Raw genomic sequence first — 24,882 nt, forward strand, 5'->3', positions numbered from 1 at the left:
ATTCTGTACTGGACTTAAAGGAATACATGGGAACCGAATGTGAAGATGGGCAGAGGAAGCAGCATAAAGTTGGTGATGGCTCAAGAAGCACTGTACACAGGGCATGAAGAATGCCCACACGTAGCTCAAGAATAGTGTCTATCTAGTAGACATGGTGACAAATGAAACCACGAGCCACATGCCCAGTGTCATTCTTGGCACTGACGTATGACGCGTGGCGTAGAGCAGCTAGGAGGAGCTTCCTTCTCCGTCAGTTACCTCTTTAGAAAGAAGTTTAAGAGGGTTGGGCTCCAGGTGACCTCTTGGGGAGGACCCCAATTTTATTCTTAACAGCACTGCCATATAGAGTTGGGCATTGCCCAATGACCATTTCACATAGAGTACAGACTACTTCAGCTTTTCCAGAAGGTATGTAGTCAAAAGACATTGATTTTGTGGAGAACAAGCTGCGGGCCTAGCGAGTTAGAACTTCAGTCAATCCCGGTCAGACTCAGAGGACTCAAGGTCACACACAGAACCACAGGCCAATTGCTCATTTATCTGCCCATTTTCTCACTGGTCCAATATTTGCTGAGTGCCTGCTGTAGGCTAGACATTCAAGAACCCAACCATTCTGGCTCTGGCATTTTAATAGTTACATGTCTTTTATGCACCTCTAGCCACACAGTCCCTACCAAACATTCTTTGCATAATTTAGATAAATAGTCCTTCTTAGAAACACATAGTATGATCTTTCTTCATCATTCATTAAACAACAAAACTATGGGATAAGTGCCACCTTGCTAGATCCTATTATAAGCATCGAGAGCACAGTAGTGAGCTATGACCCAACCCTTGTCTTCATGGACCCCACATTCCTGCAGAGCAAGAGAGTCGGACATTTGATGGAGGAAGGTCATTGGCTAATAAAGGCACTGTCCTGGCCCATTTTATTGGTTAGAGGTTGGTGGGAGGAGTAAACAGAACAGAACGCTGGGAGGAAGAGGAAGTGAGCTCAGAGACTCCACAGCTCTCTCGGGAGCAGATGCCTCAGAGAGAGACGCCATGCCCCAGCTCCCAGGCAGACGCACACTATGAAGCTCCGACCCAGGATGGACATAGGCTAGAATCTTCCCGGTAAGACCGGTTCTCACAGATTATTAGAGATGGGTTGATCGGGATGTGAGAATTAGCCTGTAAGTGCTAGAGCTAAAGGGCCAAGCAGTGCTTAAAAGAATACAGTGTCTGTGTAATTATTTTGGGGCATAAGCTAGCCGAGCAGGCCGCCGGGGTGCTGGGAACGCAGCCCCGCCATCGCCCTTATTACTTCAGACATTGACCAAAATGACAAAAAAAAAAAATCATATGAATGTTCGGAGGGAATGAGAGCAATGGAGAAAAACAGAACATAGAAGGGAGATGGGGGATTCTAGGTGTGGGTGCTGGGCATTGCAATAAAGTGGGGAGGGTAAGCCTAGCATAAAGGGGACAGTTGAACAATAGTTTGTAGGAGGCACAAAAGTGAGCAAAGGAGCCAAGTCTAGTAACAGAGAGGGCCACACATAGGGAAAACTCTGTGGAAAAGGCCAGAGGGGAGGACTTGCCTGGTGTGTTTAAGAAACATCAAGAAGGCTTTGTGACTGGCTGCAGCCTGAGTGAGTAAGTAGAGGGGAGTTCCAGGCACACTGGAGGTCTAGAACACGACTCTAAATGAGGTAGGAACCATAGGGACAGAAGACTGAGGTAGGAGAAAAAAGACCATTTCCTTTTGATCATCAGAAGCACCCCCATCAGAATGAATTCTTGGCCACTGTTTTAAATATAAGAACAAAATCTGAATTAAGTTGTAAGAAAACCATATTGGCTGCTTTGATAAACTCTAGCACTTAGAAGGGAATGGTGGCAGTAGGCAGAATGATAAGAGGAGATCTTTAAAAGAGGTGATAGGAGTTGAACCAGAAAGACCTAACACTTGAACATAGCAGCTGACAATTTCTGCTACTGGCAATACCATTTTTTTTCCTGCTAAATTGTCACACAGAGAGGAAATTAACAATGACTTATGTTCTTACATTTTCCTGATGATCGTTATAGGGTTTTGTTCTTAAGGAACCTGAAAGATGTTCATATATGATGTGTGTGAGTGTGTGCTGTATTCTAAAAAAAAATGACTCAATTGAGGTATAATTTACATGCTGTAGAATTTTCTCATTTATAATGCACAGACCAATGGGTTTTAGTAAATTCATGTCCATCCAGCTATGGCTACAGTCCAGTTTAGAACACTTGTATAATGTCCACAGAAAACTCTCAGAGATGGGCATGTAACTGGGAATTATGACTATCCTAGTAGGTAGAAAGAAATAGCTCATTACCTGGATAACTAGCTTTTTTCTTTATTCTTATTCTTTGATATTTCCTACAATGAAATATGGTCAGACCCCGCTGGTTTTCCATACTAGTTCCCTCTGTATCCCCCAACATATGCCCCTCCCAACTTCATACCTTCTATTTTGTTTTGTTTTGTTTCTGATAACCCATTAAGTCCAGTTAGTACTGCCCCATGCGCATGGATACGGGACCATTCCCTGGAACACAGGAAATCTACCAGTGGCTATCCCCTCAAAGAAGAGCTATTCTCTCCCTTCTCCAGCAGCTATGAACTGCCAGTAGCTCCACACTAAAGACTGGGGCCCAGAGATCACCTGCCCTATCTGTACCAGAATTTTGGCTCGTTCGATTTGTGCAGGTAATCACAGCTGCTGGGAGTTCATAGTGCACTGGCCTCATAGTGTTCAGAGGACAGCATCTTACAGCAATCCTCCCCATCCTCCAACCCTGTTATTTTCTCTGCCTCCTTGCCCCTATTTTTCTGTTTCCTGAACTATGCTTGGTGGTGAGGATATTCAGTTTAGTTTAATCTCCTATTTACAGTACTTTGACCAATTAGGAGTCTCTGTATTGACAGCTGCCCAATGCAAAAAGAGGCCTCTCTGGTCAAGGTTGAGAGACCAGGACTGTGGGTACATAAAAATTGTGACTAGCATTGTTCTAATGACCAACTAATTGTTTTGAACACCTTTTCATGTGATTATTCAGAGAGAGAGAGACAGAGACAGAGATGGAGAGACAGAGACAGAGAGACAGAGATTGATCCATGCCCATTGAAATATTTTTGCCCATTTTGAAATGTTTTATCTTACCATTGAATTTTAGAATGGTTTCTTTTTTAAAACAAATTCTGATAGCCACAAGACATTCTTCTTCTTAGTTTTCTTCTAGGTCTTTCCTAGGTTAACCCCTTAGATGTAAGTCTCTGATCCATTTTGAGTTCACTTCCAGTATACTTGTGTGGTGTGTTACATAAGGTCACAGATAAATGGCCAACTATTTAGAAAGGTCAGAAGGATTCATCTGGAAGGGATTCAGGTAGCATTGCTAGATTCCCGATGGACAGAGTGATGATTTAACTGTAACTGGTTTGTATTGTATTTTTTCAGATGTATTTCCCTTTGTGCTGGAACAATTCATTGAAAAGATTGTTATTTCTTCACTGCATTATCTTGACAGCTTTGTCAAAAAGAACTCTGAGAATTTAGTTCTTGACTTTTCGTTTAAGCTTCATTGTTCTCTATTGGTTTCTTGGAAATCTGTAAATATTGTAAATCTGTAAAAACTGGAAGTCTGTAAATCTTTATATCTTCAGAAGACAATTTTATCATTTTATTTACATTACAAAAGTTTCAAGTATCTTTTCCTGGTCTGGTTGTACTTACTGTGCTCATAAGTACAATTCTGGGTAATGTGGCCAAAGCAAGCTTCTTTATCTTATTTCTGCCTTTAAGGGAAAGTCTTTATTCTCTTGCTATGTGATATGACTATATTGTTAGCCACAGATTATTTTCATAGAGAACTTTTTATCAGGTTGAATATGGTTTCTTTAGTTCCTTATTTATATAGTGTTCTTAGTCATGTACATGTATTTTACTCAAAATGAGAATATCACAGGATTCCACAAAGAGTGTATTACTCTTAAACACTATATATGGCCTATAGTATGTATGTATATACATATATGCATGCAATAACAATTAATGAAAAAGGAGGTCGTAATTGGAAGGACAGTGGGGAAGAGTGCATGTAAGGCTTTGGAGGGAGGACGTAGAAGGGAGAAATGTTGTGGTGAAGTTATAAGCAAGGGAGAGAGAGAGAGAGAGAGAGAGAGAGAGAGAGAGAGAGAGAGAGAGAACATATGTGAATAATAGGTGTGGCTATATCTCTTCTTGTCCAGGTATCTTAGATTAAAAGCAACAGTGGAGAACAAAGTGCTCTAAACGTTGACTTTAGGAGAAAAAACAATCAGAAAATAACTCATATGAATCTTAGACCCAGAAGAACATAACAATTCCAAAGAGAACAAAAGTCAAAGAAGACAAATGCCATTTACAGTAGGGGCAGAGAATTGTAAGTGCATAGCTGCCAGAGTGGACTTTATCCTGTAGTAGTTGTCTCTAACAAGACTGGAGATGTCTGAAAAAGAGTAAATTAGCTTCATTGATAAACTTCCAGCGATTTGGAAAGGATGATTTGTCTGTCAGGGACTCAAATTGTTGGGGATTTACTAAATTGCCCAAGGGTAGACTGATGACTTGGCTGTAGTTAGTGTGCACTCTAGTTGATATTTATTCTCTGATTATGACAATGGCTAGTCATAGCAGAAGGAAATTTGGGATGTGTTAGTCTTTACTAGGTTCCTCATAGGAAAATCCCGAGGACTGGAAAGTTTAAATGAGCCGATGACTCCTCACCGCCCTGGAGGCTGGAGTCTAAAATGAAGGTGTTGGAAGGTTTCCTTTAGTTCGAAGCCTCTTTCGTCATCCTGATGAAGGCAGTTTCTTTCTGTGTCCCCATGTCATCTTTTTTCCTGTGTACCCATCTGAGAGTCCCTGTGTGCGTGGCTTTCCTCTTTTAAAATGGATTTTGGACCTTTTAATGTCTGTTCTGGGTGTGTAACCCACAATCCAAGCTGAGAGCTCACAGAAACCCGCTGCTTGTGATGTGAGAACAAGTCCATTACTCCCTCCTGTACAGACAGAAATATACTCAAAGCGTGGGGCGTGCTGGGGGATTAGGCTACACTAGCTGCAGAGAAAAGGCTTTTGGGGGCTAAATGGGAAGTTTCTTAGGTTGTACATTAATTCCTCAATGGAAATGTGAAAACTGTCACTTTTCTATTGTACAGCAGAACTAGGAGACTTTCATGAAGAAACAGTTAGGAAGCATCTGGTACAAACCCAGTATTTCCCAAGCCAAGACTGTTTAGAGAGCAAGATCATGCACTTTCACCAACAGCACGTGTAAGTACGTCCCCTGGCCCCTGCTTTCCCAGTGGAGGACACTAAAGCTAGGACCGACTCTTGAGAGCAAACTTTACATCTGAGAAGCTTCAGTCCCAAGAACACGCTCAGTCTGTGTACATCTCTCGGAGAAAAGGTTGAGGGGCGGGGTGAGTTTTGCTGCATTTGTTGGGCTCACGAATCCCTTCCCATTGCAGGGGCCGGAGCCCAGCTGAATCAGACATTCTGCTACTGGACATAGCTAGGAAATTGGATATGTATGGCATCAGACCTCAGCCTGCCAGCGACGGCGAAGGGATGCAGATCCACCTGGCTGTTACTCACATGGGAGTACTGGTGTTACGGGTACTAACTCTTCCCTTGAGTGCCCTTCAGTGTGCTGGCTTCAACTTGAATATCTGTTCCCCAGAGGGTCATAGGGCTTTGTCATACCACCAACTACAAGGGAAGTAGAGCTAATAAAATGGTGTGCAAAAGCCCTCTCCCCAAAATGTGCTTTGCCCCTGTGTGTGGTCAGTAATGTACTGTCTGGGCTTTGAGACCATCACACTTTAGATTAGGCCAGCATGGTGAAGTGAGAAAAATCAAGAGGTTCTTAGGGAATCTTTGACTTTAGTACGTGCCAGATGGTTAAGATCCACCCTGAGTGGTCCAAACTGTGATGCGTCCTTTCTTAGAACTCTTTGCATTGGGCATAACCGGTGTCAGCTGGTAGGGAATTAATGTTGAATACCACCGGCAACTGCTGCTGTTTACCACACCATTGTTTCCCTGGGATTTGGGATTTCAAGTTAGAAGTCAACTTGAAGGGCCATTGTCTTCTACCATCACGCCGCCCTGTCCCCAAGCCCTCAACTCCGCTAAACAATTTTGGTTTTTCTGCTCTGCTTAAAACCAAAATTCCTTAGAGGAGCTAGAAATGAACTGCTGTCAGAATGTCCCAGAGATTGGGCTATCAGCACTGGTAAGAAGTCGGACGATGCAGAAGGCATTTGGGGCAAGGGAGAATGAAGAGGTCACAGATGGTACAGATATAGACAGAAGTTTGAAGTAACAAGCAGTGGGAGAGATGGTTGTATATTGAACAACAAAACCCAGCCCACATTTAATGATGTGGCTAGCGAGGAACTGCTGAAGATTTATTAGTTAAATGAGGCAGCAGGATAATCAGGCTTTTTCTTTTAGCACTTGTTGTATGCAAACAGGGAGGGGTGAGATCACAGAGGGCATTATATCAATCCATTCTGCTGTGGTCTTGTTCCCTACCTGCAATGTTTAAGTTCCACAGGCTCTTATTCATGAACAGTACTTTCCATCATACTTTTACTGTGGCACAACCCAACTCATGCAGATATGTTCTGAAACTGGCTATGTGTTTCTTTATAGGGAAATACAAAGATTAATACTTTCAACTGGGCTAAGATTCGCAAGCTGAGTTTTAAGAGAAAACATTTTCTCATCAAACTTCATGCTAATATTTTGGTGAGTAGGTTTCTAATACATTCTATTTCTGTTCACTTGGAGTTTTGCTGTTGCTCTAGAAATGATTTGAATATAAATGGTGAAAGGTGTCTGGCCCTGAGGGGTGATGGATCCCTCTTTGTCCTCTATATAAACTGAACAGAGATTTAATGATGCTTCAACTAAAGGCAAAACACTATGACATCTGATTTGCACTTCAGAACAAATGATGCAAAAGGAAAATGAGGCAGCTGGACTGAAAGGCAAGTCTCTGTGGATAGCATCTTTGAGGGATCTGATGAGTTAAATGGGGGCCACCAGATCTAGGACAACAGAAGTAATTGTTTGACCTTCTCTTTTATATTTTATAAAGTATCTTCACACACTTCCCTTAAGAGAAAAATATCAAACATCAACTACATGGTTAGTCTGAGAAGGTGTTAGGAAAGATGTTTTAATGACTGACCATGAAGGGGTAAAAAGCCTATATGTGTATCAAGTAATTTGAACCTATAAAAGATCAAGTTTGAATTACATTGCCTAGATCTTGGTGTTATGTAAAGGCGTTCATTTGAATAGTTCATGGGACCAGACCTAGTGTGAACTTCATGGGGAGCCTCAGGGGCTATACGCAGGAACCTGGAAGGAAATGAGAGGAGGGGCAAGTCAGTTCTGACTGCTGGTGGGGCTGTTGAAAAGACATCTGGGAACCTCCATAGAGCCTTGGGCCAACGAGTGTACACGGTGACTCAAGATGGGAAAAGCTTGTACTTTAGAACTGTAAATCGAAGTTCCCTTAGGACACATTAAAATACAGACTATGCCAAGAAAGAAATACAAAGCACTGCGGTATGAGAAAGTACATAGAGGCAGGTGTATTTCTTGCTGGGTCATTGAAAACACTCCTACACATTTAATCATCCTCACAGCAAGAATGAAATCTCCCCTTTCCCCTTGCCTCTTGGTCATTTACACCTTCTTGCCACTTTGAAAAAGAAGCCCTTTGATATTCATTTTAACCTAATTTACAGCTTCCTAAAATGTTTCTGGCAGCAAAGAGGCAAGGCAGAACGGCATTTAAAGGGAGGGGATTGTGCGAAGCAAGCCTGGCTTCTGAGACAAGGCTTGGCGCATGAGTGGATGCAGTGTCTGATCTTTGGAAGGTTGCGATTCATTTGGTTCCAGCGCTGTGGAGACTACGGGGAGCCAAACAGAAAAGCAGACACTTCATGGGCTACCAGACTGTTAGTTTCGAAGGTTGGAAGGTCTTTGGTATTCTCGCAGGATGTTTTGCTTGATAGAAAATGGTTTATATAGGTGTTGTACAAAGACACTTTGGAGTTTACCATGGCTAACCGAGATGCGTGCAAGGCTTTCTGGAAGACTTGTGTGGAGTACCATGCTTTCTTCAGGCTTTCCGAAGAGCCCAAGTCAAAGCCCAAGACCCTTCTCTGCAGCAAGGGCTCCAGTTTCCGCTACAGGTAATTACACTCCGTGCATGGGAAGACCATGCACACTGTTTCTTTTCAGTCCATGGGAAACAGTGGGAGGAGTTGGAATTCCAGAAGTAATAAAGAATCTATTTAAGTCACTTGAAAGATTATAAATATTCCTTACTGTTCATTCTTGCTGCATTGCATTAGGTCAGTATTTACTAACCAAAGGGGTTGGGTCAGAATTACAGTGAGGATGTAGGGTAGCAGAGGGTACTTGAAAAATTGTATTCAATGAACTTACTGTCTCCCTGAAAGGCAGCTTCTATGCAGGATGTGGAAGGAACGATCAATCATATCTATTAATGGCATTTAGGGAAAAGATAGAGTGAGTAAACACTGGATGCGGGTCAAGAGATTTGAAAGATGGAACAATCCTGTATTGAGAAGTTTCCACCTTAGGGGAATTGAAGAGAGGTAGACTTGAGATACTGTTTCTATTTGAACACACTAGCCTTGAAATCCACGGGGAGAAGCTTACAAAACTCTAGTGATTGCAAAAATAATTCTAATCACATAAGGAATTTTTCAGACCCTGGAAACCTGCCCTTGGAAGAATAGAGATATTTAAAACACATATTTTTGATGGAATGTTTCCAAAGTGTACTCTACAAATCCCTATGTTCTTAAACAGATGATATTGAGCATATTTTGCTCTGTCTTAATGACCCGACTTATAAAACTCCCTTCTTAGCCTTTGCAGGCCGTTGTGCAGTGATAGCCTTAGGTAGGGGTGGCATATAAGGTCTGGCCCTTTGCTAAATGGCCCCGAAATTTTGGATTTTCTTATTATTGTGACTTTTTCCTGCCTCTTGTGTTTCTCCCAGCACTCAACCAGACATCTTTACCCGTATGAGCCTACCTGATGCATTTTTTTCACTGTTTTGTTAGCTGCTTTGCATCCACCTTGGGTTGGAAATCTAAATAGCCTCCTTAGAATGAATATGTAGAGTAAGAGTCAGTTGGGATTTGTATTTTACAGGTTTTTTAAAGCCTATTTTTTGGGTAGATGAATTTGCTCTATTCTTGGTGTCCAGAGAAGTAGGTATAGCATCAGTATGACAGAGAGTCACAATGCATGCCACTCATCCAGACAGTTTAAGGTTCAAAGATGAGGGTGTCGGGTTTTAGTGGCATATAGTCTTAGGATGGAATTAATGATTTTTGTCTTTTCTTTACAATAGTGGAAGAACTCAAAGGCAACTTTTGGAGTATGGGAAAAAAGGGAGGTTAAAGAGCCTGCCGTTTGAAAGGTGCACCCTTTTCCTTCTTGCTTCTCATGCTGATTGGAAGTTGACTTTAGCGATGTCTATGCAGCCTATAATTTACATAGTGGGCATTTCAATGACTTCTCTGTTTGGTGGCTTACAGGAAACAGTACCCATCTCAGTATCACGAGCGACAGTGCAGGTCATCACCAGACATTCTCTCCGACGTGTCCAAACAAGTAAGGTTTCAGAAAAGCCCTACTTCTTTAGGTATAAGTCATCCAGTCTTCCAATGCTTCCAAGAGTTGATTTTGCCAGATCTACCTACTGTGTACCAAGGTCACTCCATACGGGGTTAGTCGCTTGGGGAGGTCTTGGCACAGTCAGTGCCGTTTTGTAAACTACAACTGTGTACTGTGTACAAGTGAAATCCCTGGTGTACCTTCAAATTGCAATCTGTCCTATCAACATCTTGAAAAATTCAGATGATAATAATACATTTGTATGGCTTCGTAATTTTAAATTTAAAAGCTCTTTTTTTTTAAATCAAGTAGAAACAATAAGGCTTCAAGAAAGACATACGGTGTTGTTTCTTACTTGGGTAACATGATTTCTAGATACATTTACAACCTTGGAACTGTAAAATTATTGCCTCATTTGAGACTTAGATCAGGAAGATTGTTCATCATTTTTCTTTGGTACTGTCTACAAAAGTTAATTGTAGGCGCCATAAATTCCCATGCCTTCACTCAAGTCACAGATGGCCTTTATCCAAAAGGCATCAGATGTAACTGCTGAAAGGGATCATGGAGATTATGAATCTCTCAGGCCACGCACAGCTCTCCTTTCTAACTTTTATTTACAGAAAATATAGAGGAGGCTGGGGTAGGAATGTAAGACCGTGGTGTCTAAGGTGCACATAGCTAGACAAAGGCAGACAGGCGTGGGATTGCTACTTCTTTGACATAGCTACCAAAATGAACTGCTTGAAATAGAATGGTACCTGAAGGACCCGTGAAATGTGGAGTCTAGAAATGAGATGTCACTGAGAATGAAGAGTGCCACATGTATTTTCTAACCTATAACTTGGTTCATGGTGGAAGGCATTACCCTTTCTTTACATATCTAACCTAACCCATCTGACATCAACATATCTGGGTTTTCAAGGTGGAAGACCTGAGACTTCCCTATGGCAGCGGCTACTACCGAAACGCGGATGGAACACACACATCTGAGCCTATGCTAGACAAGAGGAGGAGGAACTCGGCGGTAGAGGTGACATTTGCAGCCGAGCTGGAGAGATCCAAACCAGAGGCAGATCCCACACCGCTCCATCCATCCCAAAGCAGTTCCTCTTTCACCTTTGTTTATGCAGATCCTGTCTTCAACACTGACCCGGATCCCATAGACTTTTTTGAGGAACGGAGCCCTCTAAGCTCCTTCCAGACAGGCTCGAAGTGTGTGGACAATCACATAAGCACATCTCCTGCTTTCCCCAGCAAAGTGAGTCCAGCAAGGCAGCTCACATACACCGATGTGCCCTATATTCCTTGTACTAGCCAGCAGGTTGATATCATGCCTCCTCAAGTCTTTTTTTACGTGGACAAGCCACCCCAGGTACCCAGGCGGTCTCCAATCATGGCAGAAGAAAATGTCAGATCAGACAGCTATCTAGATCCCAGTGCAGTAAAACCAGTCAAGAGGAGCCCCAGGAATAGCAGGATAAAAAGTTTACAGCAAGACCTTCAAGAAGCTATGGCTAGAACTTGTGGGAGGAGCAATATCAGTGTAGACCTAGGGGAGGAAGATTCACATTTGGATGATGCTTTTCCATATAACCTTAAAGAGCAAACTCCTAAACGATCTCAGAGCCATTCAGACATGAAAACTATCCGTTTTCCTTTTGGGTCAGAATTTAGACCTTTAGGGCCTTGTCCTGCTTTGACTCGTAAAACAGAACCCTTTACCTGTACATTTGCAGAGCAGGAGTTCCCCACGGTTGTAATGGATCAGAGCTCGGCAGAAAGATACGTAGTTAGTGAGTCCAGTGATTCAGAATCGGAGATTCTGAAACCAGACTACTACTCTTTGTATGGCAAAGGCACAAAGTCACCTAGGGCCCGAATCCGCTTGTCGTCTGGTAGTCTACAGCTAGATGAAGAAGAAGAAGATATTTCTTTCACCATGCCAGATGCTGAAGATAGGACTTTGCTGAAGCCATGCAACTATTTCTTAGCTTAAAAGAGTGAACTCTGTGAATGTTCCTGGCCTGTTCCCTGTTACCGCTTTAGGTAAGACCTAAGTGCCTTTCAATATACCTTCTCCTTAGTCATCTTAATTGATGCTAATGGAGTCTGCTCACTGCTGGCACTCAGTTTATGAAAGATTAAGTTGCTGTCTCCTTCTAGGAACTTCGTTCTTTTATTTCCTCCGAGCAGACTCTGGAACATGCCTTCTCCTATGGCAGTGTGAGGGAGGTGTACGCCATCACCATTCAACATTTCTTTGAGCAGATATTATAAATGAAGACCATCTTCAAAGCTGAAGAACAATGGCATGGGTTGGTGTATGGGACTGGCTTCTAATGCCACTTTGTGATTCAGTAGTCCATGATTATGTTGGGTTTGTGTTTGTGCTTATGTAACACTAAACTATGGTTTCTCTCCTGATGACCTGTTTGGGACCCAGTGATCAGTTTTGTTATATACTAAGAATGTCAATATACGTAAGTGAGTGGCATAGTTCCTCTCAGCAGAACATGTTTAGAATTAATAGAGGATTTAACAGAATTCTCAATCATGGAGGTTCTTAGTTTAGGCCCATTTCTCATGTCAGATGTGTGCCTGATGAAGATATTATGATGCTGACTTCTAATTTCTCTCTTCTTAACTACTTATGATATATGGTGGAAATCAATGTTAACAAGCAAGTTTGTTTATTAATTTGCCATACCTTGGTTGCATGCATGTAGGCAAGGATCTGAGGTATAATTTTAATAAAGAACAATGGAAGATCCACTCAAACAGAAGTTATACGTATGACTTTCTTTTTGTTTTAATAAGAATTCCGAAGTAGATGGTTGTGGCCTATATCTATAGAAGAAGATAGTTAGAAGATGGAAAAAGAATAGAGATAGGAGAAAATGAATGGCTGGGATTACGTGGAAACAAGGGCTGAGTGAGACAAAAAGAGAGAGCACCACCACCAGGATCTGGAAGGAACCAAAAATTCTATTGTGTGGTTGTTTTTTAATTTTCTCAAGAAGCTGAGGGTGGTCTCCAACTCCTGATCCTCTTGCCCCAGCCTGCCATGTGCTAGTGGTTACAGTGATGTAACATGGTGCTAAGCTCAGTTTGACTGCTTTTTAAAAAACGTTATGTGCATGAGTAAGCATACCATGTGTGTGCCTGCCTCCTGTAGAGGCCAGAAGATGGGGTGGGATCCCTTGGAATGGGAGTTACAGACAGTTGCGAACCACCATGTTGGTGCTAGGAAACTCAGCCTAGGTTCTTTGCTGAAGCGGCCAGTGTTCTTCAGCACTGAGCAATTTCTCCAACCCTCAAAATTCTGTTCTTGATCCATTCAATATTTGTCTACCAATCCTCAAGGAAGACTATTCAAGAACTTCGTTGATAATCTTAAGTACAATGTATTTTCAAGCCAGTGTTAAATATAAATGTCAAAGAAGTGAAGTGATAGAATAAACAATTTTCTATGTGATTTAATAAGTGAAAAGGTAGACAACAGATTTCTTTATTCTCCACCTTAGCAAAAACAGCTTTTCTGTGCTTCAACCCACTCCTTTTCTTCTATTCCTGGACACAAATCCACTAAGTCACAAGTGTAGAGTAGTTATTGAAAACTATGCATATACTGAAGCTTGACCACCTAGGTGTAATTTATAGAGATCTTTATCATTTTTTAAAAATTACCTGTAATCTTTTCCCCACAAGAAATTCAAAATCTTATATTTTATATGGTTTTTCCTTATCTCATTTTCATTTCTAAACACTTTGGCTAAATGTTCACTTTCCTTCAGAATGATAAATTTCAAATCTGTATGTGATTTGTATTTAAAATAGTAATTACGGAGAGCAGTGAGTTGGTTGTCTGAAGACATTTTTGAAAGGACTTAATAATTTTGTTAAGGGAGGAGGCAGGATATATGTGTTCACCTGTGAGTAGAATCAATTCTTAGTAAACCTTGGTTATGTTCCAATAATAGAAGGAAAAGGAGAAGTATTTTAAAACAATTAGAATAACATATCAGACCTACCCTCAAGAAAACAAGCATCAAGGATCATAAAGTTTAAATATTTATTTTTAAAATCCCCCAAACACTGAAGTATGCTTTTCCTAGAAACAGTCTACGGGACAAAAGCTCCAATGAACAAGCAATACAAGCTGTATTTGGGATGCAGTTATGTGGTAAGGTTTTACATAATCAATTTATGAACTGGTGGATTTTATTTTTACAAAAATACGAATGTAATCCATGATTCAAGTCACACAATTATTTGTAGAACACTATGGAGAACAAAGTGTAATTGAATTTCAGTTACAGAACTGATGAAAACTCTAACCGAATCATGACTTCAAAATACAATCAAGTAAAAGCAACTGTTAGCGTACAGGCACCAACAAAAAGAATTTTCATGACATACAACACTATACCTTCACAAGTGTTTGAATTTCTTTTTTAAAAAAAGGCATGTAATGGCCACATCAACTAAAAACTCTATTGTTTACTTACACAACACCTTTCTTTTAATATTTGGCAGTTGTCCAGACATTTTAAAGATCATTTGTGCAAAAATCAAATGTGCAGATACAAACACGAAAATCGTAACTGTCAAAATTAATCAGTGCCAACAAGCCTACAGCTATGAAACTATAGCCCCAGTTCAGCACTTAGGCAAACATAGTATATATATATATATATATATATATATATATATATATGGCTAAAAGAGGGTATCACTCACTTAACAGTACCATAAATAGAACTGAAAATTAACTGTACAGTCTATCTTACTTTGTATGAAGAGAAATGTTCGTGCCCTATGGTATTTTCACATGAGCTAGACAATGTTCACTTAAATACCTTTTCAAAACTGAACACACAATGCTTATGTGTGTATAATTATCAAGAAAAAAAATATATAAATAGTTTCTACGAAAATTGAGTTACCATGACAAAAGATGCTGGTGTCCTTATGTTCATAACTGTGGATCAGGTATTTACTCACAAGACAACAAGGTTTCTAAAACTTTTCTAAATCCAAGCATATACAATATTATTTGAGCTGAAGATTTGAAGGTTGAAGCCAGACTAATTCCTCCAGTTTAACCAAACCCTCATCCTTGGCTAAATAAGATTACTTTAAAAGTCTAATCATGTTAAATAAGGGTTAACCGCTTCTTCCATCTTAAAGAGAAGATAAAAATACCAAGAGGTACTTCTGCTACATGTTGCCTGGAAATGGTTCTTCAAACACAAGGTTCTCAAGTATGATAATCATGAAGCTGTCTGGAATCCAGAACACCTTGCTAGAAAAATCAATACTTTTCTAGGCGCTTTTTCCAAGAGCTTATTAAAAATATGATGTTAAGAAGGTATGACTTATTTCTATCTCCCTACACATAGTCAATTTTAGAGTGTTTGTGTAAAAAAAAAAGAATGCTTTTTGAAGCTTGATGATTTACAGACATTCAATATTTAGGATGACTTTGAAAGACCTGTATGTTTCATGAGTGTACAGTTAACTAAAGATTGAAAACCAAACAGTATTCATTCTAGTAACATAAAAAATAATGGTACTTAAAGTTAAAAAAAAATCAACCATATCTCAACATTTACTACAATACAGGTGAAACTATAGTATTAAAATTATTCCTTACAAAATAATCTCTTTAAAATACAAAATGATAGCCACCATCACAAAATACTTGAAAGCTTCTCCTAAATCTTCAATGTCGCAAAGATCCAAAGGCACCGGGAGCTCATGGGCCAAACATAATTAAGGTTGACATAGCTTTGGTGGGTTTCTCTAGCTCCATATGAAACCGAAGCCAGCAATAGCAACAACACATTTTTAAGAGGACTCATCGGCAGAACATCTGTAAAATTAAGAACAGTATAAATCAATGTATAATTTTAGACAAGTCATCCATATTTCTCACTCATGAACTCTACAACAAATGGAGACAAATTCTTTTCTTTGATTATTATGTAGATGGATATTAAAAGATGCAAAGATGGTCCACAATTCCTCTGCATCTCCTCTCCTAACTTGCAATGGATCTGGTTGTAAACAGCAAAAGAGATGGGAGGTGGTTTTTTTTAAGACTACTTTAGCTCCTTAGTCCTCAGTAGTAAACTTTATTGGGTGGAAAGATAAATATTTAGTTTCACCTTGAGCTCAGTTGAGCAGGGAATTCTAAAGATGGAACCAGAAGAGATATGATGGGTTTAAAGTTATGATCTGTACAATCATGTTTGAACTCACGAAAGCTAATGAATATGTATGTATATATACAAAAGTCTTGTTTAAGAAAAGAAATTTCACATTAACTGTAAGAACTTTTTTGAACAAAATCAAGCTAATAGGCAACAAGGCAGAAACTGAACACAAACAAAGCCTCTATTACTGTCTATGGCAGTAGTTCTCAACCTGTGGGTCATGACCCCTTCCATAGGTATCACCAAAGACCATTAGAAAACACAGGTATGCTGGATGGAGGTGGTGCACGCCTTTAATCCCAGCACTCAGGAGGCAGAGGCAGGCGGATCTCTGTGAGTTCGAGGCCAGCCTGGTCTACAAGAGCTAGTTCCAGGACAGGAACCAAAAAGCTATGGAGAAACCCTGTCTCGAAAAAAATAAAAAAAATACAGGTATTTGCATTACTATTCATAACAGAAGCAAAATTACAATTATGAATTAGCAATGAAAGAAATTTTATGGTTATAGGTCAGCACAATGTGAAAAACTTTATTAAAGGGTCATACATTAAGAAAGTCGAGAACCACTGGTCTGGCTGTCTTTTCTAAGTCTGTTAATCAACATCACATAAGGGCTCAAATGGAATAACTTTGTTAGTGGAAATAATCAGGTTAGTGGTGTTTCTGCAAATACTAAGAGTACTGCCAAGAATGGAAACATGTGTGATGTTACATGTGCCCAAATTTCAATGCTGACGGAGGAAGAGAGGGCAAAAATCTAGGCTGTTTGGTTCAGTAGAAAACTGCCTTTCCATATCTAAACATAATAGTTCAGGGGCTAATACTGGACTGGCTCAGTAGGTAAAGTGCTTGAGGTCCAAGACCAAGGACCTGAATTCAGATCCTTAGTGCCCATGTTGTTGTCAGGTGTGACTAAGGCTCATGACTTCAGCATTGGAGGACAGAGAGGAGTATTTCAGGGCATCACTGGATAGATCGTCTTCCTAAAAGGGCAAGGTCCATGTTCAGTGAGAGACCCTGCCTCGAAAAGTAAGGTGGAAATTGATAGTGTTACAAATCTGATATTGACCTGTTTCCAACACAGGCCCGTGTGCAAGACAGTTCCCGTGTGCAAGACAGTTCGCCCACATACCCATGTGGATAAGCATATGCAGCAATCTCCCTCCATTCTCTCTGTCTCTGTCTCTCTCTCTCTTTCACACACACACACACACACACACACACACACACACGGCAATGTTTAAGATGGGCAAGAAACAAGAAACAAAACTGTTTTCAAGTACACAACTATTAGGAAGCGATTCTGTAGGGGGGGACATAAATGATTGCACCAAGGCACCCGTATTCCACCATAAATTAACATCTGAAATGTTAACATAATTTTGAAAACGATACTTAAAACTTACTTTTGAAATTTTTCAATTAATTTCTTCACCATTTTATCTGTGATGCCAGGACAGGCAGCTTCAGCCACAGCGATGCTTTTCTCAAGTTCTTCAATTGCCTGGTTTCGGCTTGCATTGTTCTCATCCTGCTGTTTAAGCTGGAAAAGAATGATAGCTATAACATTTAAACTATCCTGCCACTCGAGACCGATATCGGATGCTAAATAACCCACACTTACTTCAGCAAATGCAGGTGTGATTATCATAGACAAACAGCTCAAGGTTTGCACAAGATCTTGCTCCTTTGAAGAAATGATACAGATTACACACACGGAATCAAAATAATCATTCATGGCTTTTCTTACTTATTTGATAGCAAATATGAATCAATTTGAATTCTTCCTTCAAAAGATCCAAGCTAAGGCTAGTCCCCATATTTCCTTTCTGTCACAGATTCGCACCCATCAATGGAAGCCCCTAATGTCTAGGATTCCAATAGACATCTGATTCCCTGAGTTTACATTTCTACATGGACATGAATTTTAAAAGATTTCTATGACTAAATTAGGTCACAGTTAATGATAAATGAACATTATTATGCAGATAGGGAGGCAGACAGGCATGCGGTGGTATTAAATTCTCATAGTTTTGCACATTATAATCTCATCACACTATTTTTAAAAAGCCTATAAGGAGGATATGAAGGAGGATATGATCAGCTGAGAAAAACTTACAATGATATGTATATGAAGATGATATGATACAATCTACTATGTTAAATTGTATAATTAGCTCCATATACATACCTCCCCATTCTGTAGTTTCTTTGGATCAGGCTTCTTACGCACAGTGGTGAAACTCCATTCAGGGTGAGTATTACTTTCTCTGCTGGTGGATTCCCTAAAGAAATACCAGATGTGAAGTAATTTGACATGGCAAAACACACCAAATCTGAAGAGCTTACGGTGTCAGCATTTTTACAAAGTCGCCATACAATACCGCATCTGACCTCAGTTTCAGGTGGATACTCTATTTTATTCAAGACCAGCAGCATTTCTCAGCTCCAATTGATCACCCACATCTCTATACGCTAATACTGCTATCCCCCATGCCTGAACCAGGCTCCCTAGCAGAATGCCTTGTGTTTTTAAAGTTCCATCAAGAAGTTTTCATGGGCAGTTAAGGTTAACAAGCCTTAGATTGGGTACAAACTATCCTGATATATTTTGTTCATTTCAATGTTGGGCAATTTCTCCTAAATGCAGGCACTTGAGAATCTTGTGTGAAGACACAGGGTGCTACCTTTGTAGAGGTTTACCTACCTTGGATTCTTCTACTCAAGTTAAGATGAGCACAAGTTAAGAAGCAGAACTATTAGTGCAAATACTGCCATTTTTCAAAAAGACTAACTTGTCCACAGAGTAAAAATCATACCTAAGTAACTAGGTATAGCAGCTCACAGATCAGTCTGATCAGTTTGGTTGGAGACCAGGAGGTAGGAAAGGTCATGAGAACAGGTCTCAAAAGGGTTCTGCAGGATGCCACGGCAGAACGAGAAAACATGGCTTCTTACTGCTTTTTTTGTGAACTAATAGAACACCTTTAATCAAATCCTATTCCAAAATTTTGTAATGTACTCAAGTATCCACTAGGGGTTAGACCGAGACCATTTAAAAGCAGGGCTTTTCACTTCCAAAGCATATTTCCAAATTTATTGTATCCCACAGACTGTAAAGAGGGGCTGAAGTGAGCCCTCAGAATGTGATTTTTAACTTAGTCTAAAGCAAGAAGACTAGGTCATGGCAAAAAGGCAGCGCATACAAGAACGGGTTGCCCACATAAAAACAGCAGTAATGTGTACTTACGAGTCAGAGCCATCGGAGTCGGATTCATCATCACTGTGGCCTTCTGCCTTCCATCTCTTAAATCTATCGATTAGTTCAGTCAGATATGAAGTCTTCTTGGAATTTTTCACAATGAACTTGTGTTTTAAAAGTTCTTTAGCCGTAGGGCGCTAAGGAACAGACACACACACAAAGAAAGAAGGACTCATGACTATTTTGAGGATCTTTCAGAGAGAGGTAGGTGGTAAAACATCATTTGAATTATTAAACTGAAATCTAGAAAATAATATCTACAGACACAAGGATGGTTAAAATGTAATAGGAAAGCTGACGATTCGATTATCTGAGGTGGGTCAAGGTAAGCACATTAAATTCGCTGCTTTAATGGCTTCATTTGTTAAAGAGCAGCAGTAAGCGGATACTAGGCTACCTCACCAGCATGCCAGGCAAAAAAGCCTTCTCAGAAAGAGTGGGACTTAGCAAGCATCTAAAATGTCAAAACAACACTTTAAGACACTTTATTACATTGACTGTAATTTCTAAAAAATCATCCAAATGAGCAAGATTGTTGCAATTTTGCTATCTGCACATCTTATGAATCCCTGATTTTTGTCATTATCTGCCCACATCTTAGCATATGCTTCTCTTTCAAACACTAATTCTTATTGTAGATGAATGCAAACACCAAGTGCTTGGGGAATGTGCTTGTTTCATCATTTCATTACTATTGGAATGTTTGCTGTCAACATAAACATAACTACATCTCGCTTAGAAAAGTACTCATGGCTTTCTAATCACCAGGAGTGGAAGCAGGGCTATTTTAACAACACTACAACGTATAATAAATTTAGTCAATTCCACCACTAGCAGGTACTCACGTACTTTAAGAAATAACTAATAGAAAATTAATTATTTCTCCAAACCTTGAAATAGAAAATAATTAGGTAGCTGGGTACTAAGAAGATGATGTCAGGGAGGAGAAAAAGGGACCAAGGACCTGGTTAAGAACAGAGTGGAATTAGCAGTACAAATGGATAACAGATGTTTTCGCCACACACTGTACTCTCTGCCATAGGAAACACCATCTTAGTTAGAAGTAGATGGAACAATAAGAAACCACCAGTGGTAATGACATATACTCACAAACGATGGATCCTTATTCAGGCAAGCATCAATAAACTCCTTGAAAGACTTAGTAAAGTCTCCAACAAGAGTTGGGGGGTTGTTTTTTGGAATAAGAAACAGAACTCTCATTGGATGCATGTCAGAATTCGGAGGCTCTCCCTTGGCAAGTTCAATAGCAGTAATTCCCAATGACCAAATGTCAGCCTAAAAAGGAGACAATAACAAAAACCGTTTATCACCTTGAAACTCCATTCTAGGATGCTGCCCAAAAATCCCTGCAATGACATATCAAGGAATATGGTGAATTATAATAATATAATAGTATTATATAATATATAATAATTACAACAATTTTAATGTAACTCATGAATTCAAAATTTAAATCTCATATTTTGTACGGGCACAATACTACTTGAATGCTAAATAAACCAGATGAAAGCTCTTGCCTTGAAGAGGCTTACATTCTACTAAGAGGGAGGGACAGATAAAGGAGTAACATTATGTGAGGTAGGACCAAGTTCTATGGGGAAGCAAAGAGTAGAAAAGGGAATGGTGACCGAAGTAGGGACAGGAGCTACATGTTTCTGCGGGATGGTTGGCAGAGGCATCTCTGTACAGGGGATGCTTAGAGATAGCTCATTGGGAGCAAGGCTATTCGTCAGACAAAGGGGAAAGCAAGGAAAAATCCTGAGGTCAAAATGTTCTTGCGATTGAGGAACAATGAGGCCATAATGCCTGGAGCAAAGAAAGTAGAAATGACAATGGTAGAAGATAAGGGCGGACAGACAAAAAAATGGCCAGATCTTCAATGGCCTTATGGGTGACTATAAGGACTCTAGATTTTATTCCAAGTGCGATAAAAAGCCATTGAAATAAATAGGGTTCAAATACTTCCAACACTGATGAGACTTATGATTAAGGAACACAATAGGACATAATTTCTTTTAGAAGCACTTGCGAAGGAAGGAGAAATTAAAAAGCTTATCGACAAGCCTATATCCAATGAATCCCATCTGGACAGAGAATACTTTACTTTAGAGTCATAAGCTGACTGTTGAATAACTTCAGGAGCCATCCAAAATGGAGTCCCCACAAAGGTGTTTCTTTTAATTTGTGTATCTGTCAGCTGGCCAGCAACTCCGAAGTCAGCAAGTTTAACATCGCCTTGTTCTGAAAGTAAGACATTGGCGGCTAGGGGGCAAAGAAAAACAAAATGAATATCTCCCAGCTTCTCCAAAACAAATCTGTTTTTCTCAGGTTTCTATTTGACTTTTGTATACCTTTAATGTCTGGGTGAATTTTCTTTTCAGAATGCAGATAGTCCAGACCTTTCAAAATCTCCTTGAGCATGGTGGCAATCTGGAATTCATCAAATGGCCCAGCGCGCAGCTTAAGAAGAAAACACATGTACACTCACACACTTCAAAAGTTTCGGGAGAAATTCAAAATTGGTATTTTTGACATTTTGGATCACTTAGTTATCTGAAATAGCTTATTAAACCAACATTTGAACAAATGAGGAAAAAAAAACTTTAAAGGGAGAAAAGGTAATAAAAGTCATTTCAAATGGCTGTGCAAGGCTTTAGACATTTAGATTGCAGGATGCCAATATAGCTCAGCTGGTAGAGTATGTGCCTAACATGAGCACAACCCTGAGTTAGATCTCCAGCATCCATAGACTGGGCGTGGAGGCACATGAGTTAGATCTCTGGCACTCATAGACTGGGCACAGAGGCACATGGTTGTAATTCTAGTACTTGGGAGATGGATGCAGGAGGGTCAAAAGTTGCAGTTCGTCCCTGGCTACATCCACAGCTTGAAGCTAGCCTGAGCTACAAGAGAGCCAGGGCTCCATGAGATCCTGCCTAAAAACAAGCCACCCATATACACATAAACAAATGATTTATCTTGAAAGCTCAGCTAAGCGTTACCTAGATACTAGCTCCAAATTCTTTTTTGTTGACAGTAGATTTTTATTTAAATTTCTTTTCATTTTATATACTAACCCAGTTACCCTTCCCTCCACTTCTCCTGCCTCCCTCCTCCCCGCTTCCCACATTCCCATCCACTCCTTTGGGGAGTCAATAAAGTCTTGCATAGCAAATTGAGGCAGAACTGATCCCCTCCCCCTGTATCAAGCCTGAGCAAGGTATCCTGGTTACAAATTAGAAGGGACAAAGTCGAACTTCCACTATTTGTAGATGATATGATAGTATACATAAGTGACTCCAAAAACTCCACCAGCAAACTACTGAGGGTTCTAAAATTTACATCCAAGATTTAACAAAACTGTGCAAAGGGCAATGGAACTTTTGTCACATGGGCAAAGGGGGGAATGAATCTGTTACTTAGGGAATAAAGCTCTCCAAGGGAACAATGGACTAGCAGGAAGACTAAGAAGCAGGGGTTTAGGGGCATGAAGGGAATACAGTTAGAGTATAATACATGTGTGTGCATGGCAGTGTCCTTAGGTCACACTATACCATGTACAATGACTAGATAAAGACAGAATGCACTTGCTTTTAAACAGTCACTCCATATTAACACTGAACTGGTTTTTCAATCAGACACCTGTAATCTAAATTCAGCCAGAAATATAATAACTCAACCATTCAGACTCTCATAGTAAAAAATTCAGAACATGGAGGAATAATATTTTTCAAATAAATGTAACACACTTCCCTTTCTTTCCCCATCCCTGTACCAAAGCCAGTCATTCCAACTGGAAGACAAGGAAAGCAATCATTAGGTTTCAGGAGAACTTGTAATGGAACACCCAAAAAAATCCCTTTAAAATAAATGGTCATTTTAAAATTCTGGTACCTCATAAAGCACAAACAGTATTATTCCAGGAAGGGTGGGAAGCTGGAAGCACAGGGAGGCAGAGCTCTGTTTGCTGGAAAGAGGGGGGAGGTGCCTATTCTGCCTCACTGGGAGGGATTCACAGCTCTTTGGTACCTTGTGTATTTCATCTTTCCATGAATGCCATATTTATACCGAATAAAGGGCACTTTTATGTCAAAATTTAGCAGCTTAAAATAGACCTTGTACTTTGGTTTCACCATCCGCTATTAAGAGTCGTCTTACTGTATCCCCCAGAGATGCCTGTAATTCAATAGATCCCGTTCCTAGGTAACATTATCTATTAACTTTCAAATCTATCAACTTCCACCTCAATTTCTTTTTAATTTAAAGGTTAGTGATTAACGTGATTCTAAAGGTGAAAAATGAGACATTATTTTATTGATGGCTGGCAAAGAAATTCCGTGGAACTACCAACTAACCAGAGGACATACATCATATGAGCAAAGACTAGAATTTAGTACATGATCATAAAGCATTGGTAGGGCCAGAGGCATACTCTTGGTTACTTAAGAAATTGGGCAAGGGCAGTTTCAGGGCACCCACTATCATATTGAAGGGTTTCTAAGTGTGGGATAGATAGCTCAATCCACTTCCTAATACAGAACTTTTAAAACAGGTCAGTACGAACAACAAAAAGGGTCTTGAAAGTCCATTAACATATGATGCATTTTAGGATTAGTTGAAAATTCAAAGTAAAACTTCAACTGGAAGCTGAAAGGGACGGGGAGGGACTATTTTGTGGTGGTGGCAGGAGGGGGAGGGGTGAATATGGGATGGCGGGTGTGGGTGGATTTTTCTGGACCATTACCATACCCAAAATGGCCTCAAACCTTGTAGTACACATGTTTCCTATGGTGTGCTGGCAGTTGTGAGAAAAAGAGGACAGAGCATGCGGGGAACAGAAGGAATGTGGCAAAGATGCAATATAAGAGGAAGTGATTGTTTTGCTTCTTTAAAATTTCAAATACAACGTTGGGAAATAAAATGCCAAGGTCTTGGAATGCTTAACTGAAACTTCTCTTCAATGTTCTAAGCCTCTGCTCAGGGCAACATACCTGCCTTGTATAACCTGCCTGGGTTTTGAACATAGGGATATGCAGAAGAGGGACAATTGCTCTTTAAAGACCCTGCACTTGTGGGTTTATGGGTTTTCCCTACATTCCTTTCACTTCCTGCCAGTACGTGAGGCTGCCTACCACAGTAGGCCTTCTTTTATAACTAGTACGTGGTTCCAGGCTTCTTTCTACAGTGCCCATGTTTTATCCTATTTACCCATCAGATGTCTTTGTGCAAGACAACTTAACTGTTTTAGAAAGAATCAGTAAACAATAAATTTCATAACATCGCATCTAAAATGGTCAAAGTCTGTTCAACTGCAACGAATGATTTTCTTGGAATAAGACTCTTGAGGAGTACAGTGTATAATCCTGACTATAAACTAGAATTGATAGTCTCGTGTTAGCCAGTTAGGTGGGTGCCAGTTTGAGTTGAGAAACACGCTGCTCAGAGCCATCTTGTTTCTCTTACTACTCTACAACAAATTCTTAATCAAAATCAATTGCACTCATCTGTCGATGACTATACATTGAAAAGGAGCAACAGGTTTTCTCAGTATCTTCTGGGCTGTATAATTAAACCACAGCAGTGTCAATTTTATTTTTAGCTAGAAAAGCAGAACTAGACATTTCTAACCCATTTTCCT

At 40.0% G+C, this 24,882-nt stretch overlaps 2 protein-coding genes across 2 annotated transcripts in view; one reads left to right on the forward strand and one right to left on the reverse strand.

Annotated features, from left to right (window-relative positions):
• Nucleotides 1-11,739, forward strand: part of LOC121439827 (FERM domain-containing protein 7-like) — a 111,269-nt gene extending 99,530 nt beyond the window's left edge. Inside the window, exons 8-14 of the mRNA XM_041640445.1 lie at nt 5,222-5,336; nt 5,534-5,681; nt 6,723-6,818; nt 8,115-8,278; nt 9,475-9,543; nt 9,662-9,737; nt 10,666-11,739. Of these exons, the coding sequence (XP_041496379.1) occupies nt 5,222-5,336; nt 5,534-5,681; nt 6,723-6,818; nt 8,115-8,278; nt 9,475-9,543; nt 9,662-9,737; nt 10,666-11,739 (1,742 nt within the window). The remainder of the gene's footprint in view (nt 1-5,221; nt 5,337-5,533; nt 5,682-6,722; nt 6,819-8,114; nt 8,279-9,474; nt 9,544-9,661; nt 9,738-10,665) is intronic.
• A 3,775-nt stretch (nt 11,740-15,514) lies between these two features.
• LOC121439828 (serine/threonine-protein kinase 26-like) overlaps nt 15,515-24,882 on the reverse strand; it is a 35,652-nt gene continuing 26,284 nt past the window's right edge. Inside the window, exons 4-11 of the mRNA XM_041640446.1 lie at nt 21,596-21,704; nt 21,349-21,506; nt 20,334-20,519; nt 19,212-19,360; nt 18,153-18,246; nt 17,586-17,648; nt 17,368-17,504; nt 15,515-15,618 (exon numbers count right to left, since the gene is read on the reverse strand). Of these exons, the coding sequence (XP_041496380.1) occupies nt 15,594-15,618; nt 17,368-17,504; nt 17,586-17,648; nt 18,153-18,246; nt 19,212-19,360; nt 20,334-20,519; nt 21,349-21,506; nt 21,596-21,704 (921 nt within the window). The 3' untranslated portion in view covers nt 15,515-15,593. The remainder of the gene's footprint in view (nt 15,619-17,367; nt 17,505-17,585; nt 17,649-18,152; nt 18,247-19,211; nt 19,361-20,333; nt 20,520-21,348; nt 21,507-21,595; nt 21,705-24,882) is intronic.

The sequence above is a fragment of the Microtus oregoni genome, unplaced genomic scaffold (genome assembly GCF_018167655.1).
Source record: "Microtus oregoni isolate MIOR12 unplaced genomic scaffold, Mior012 000063F_ref0000156, whole genome shotgun sequence".
Classification (NCBI taxonomy): Eukaryota; Metazoa; Chordata; class Mammalia; order Rodentia; family Cricetidae; genus Microtus; species Microtus oregoni.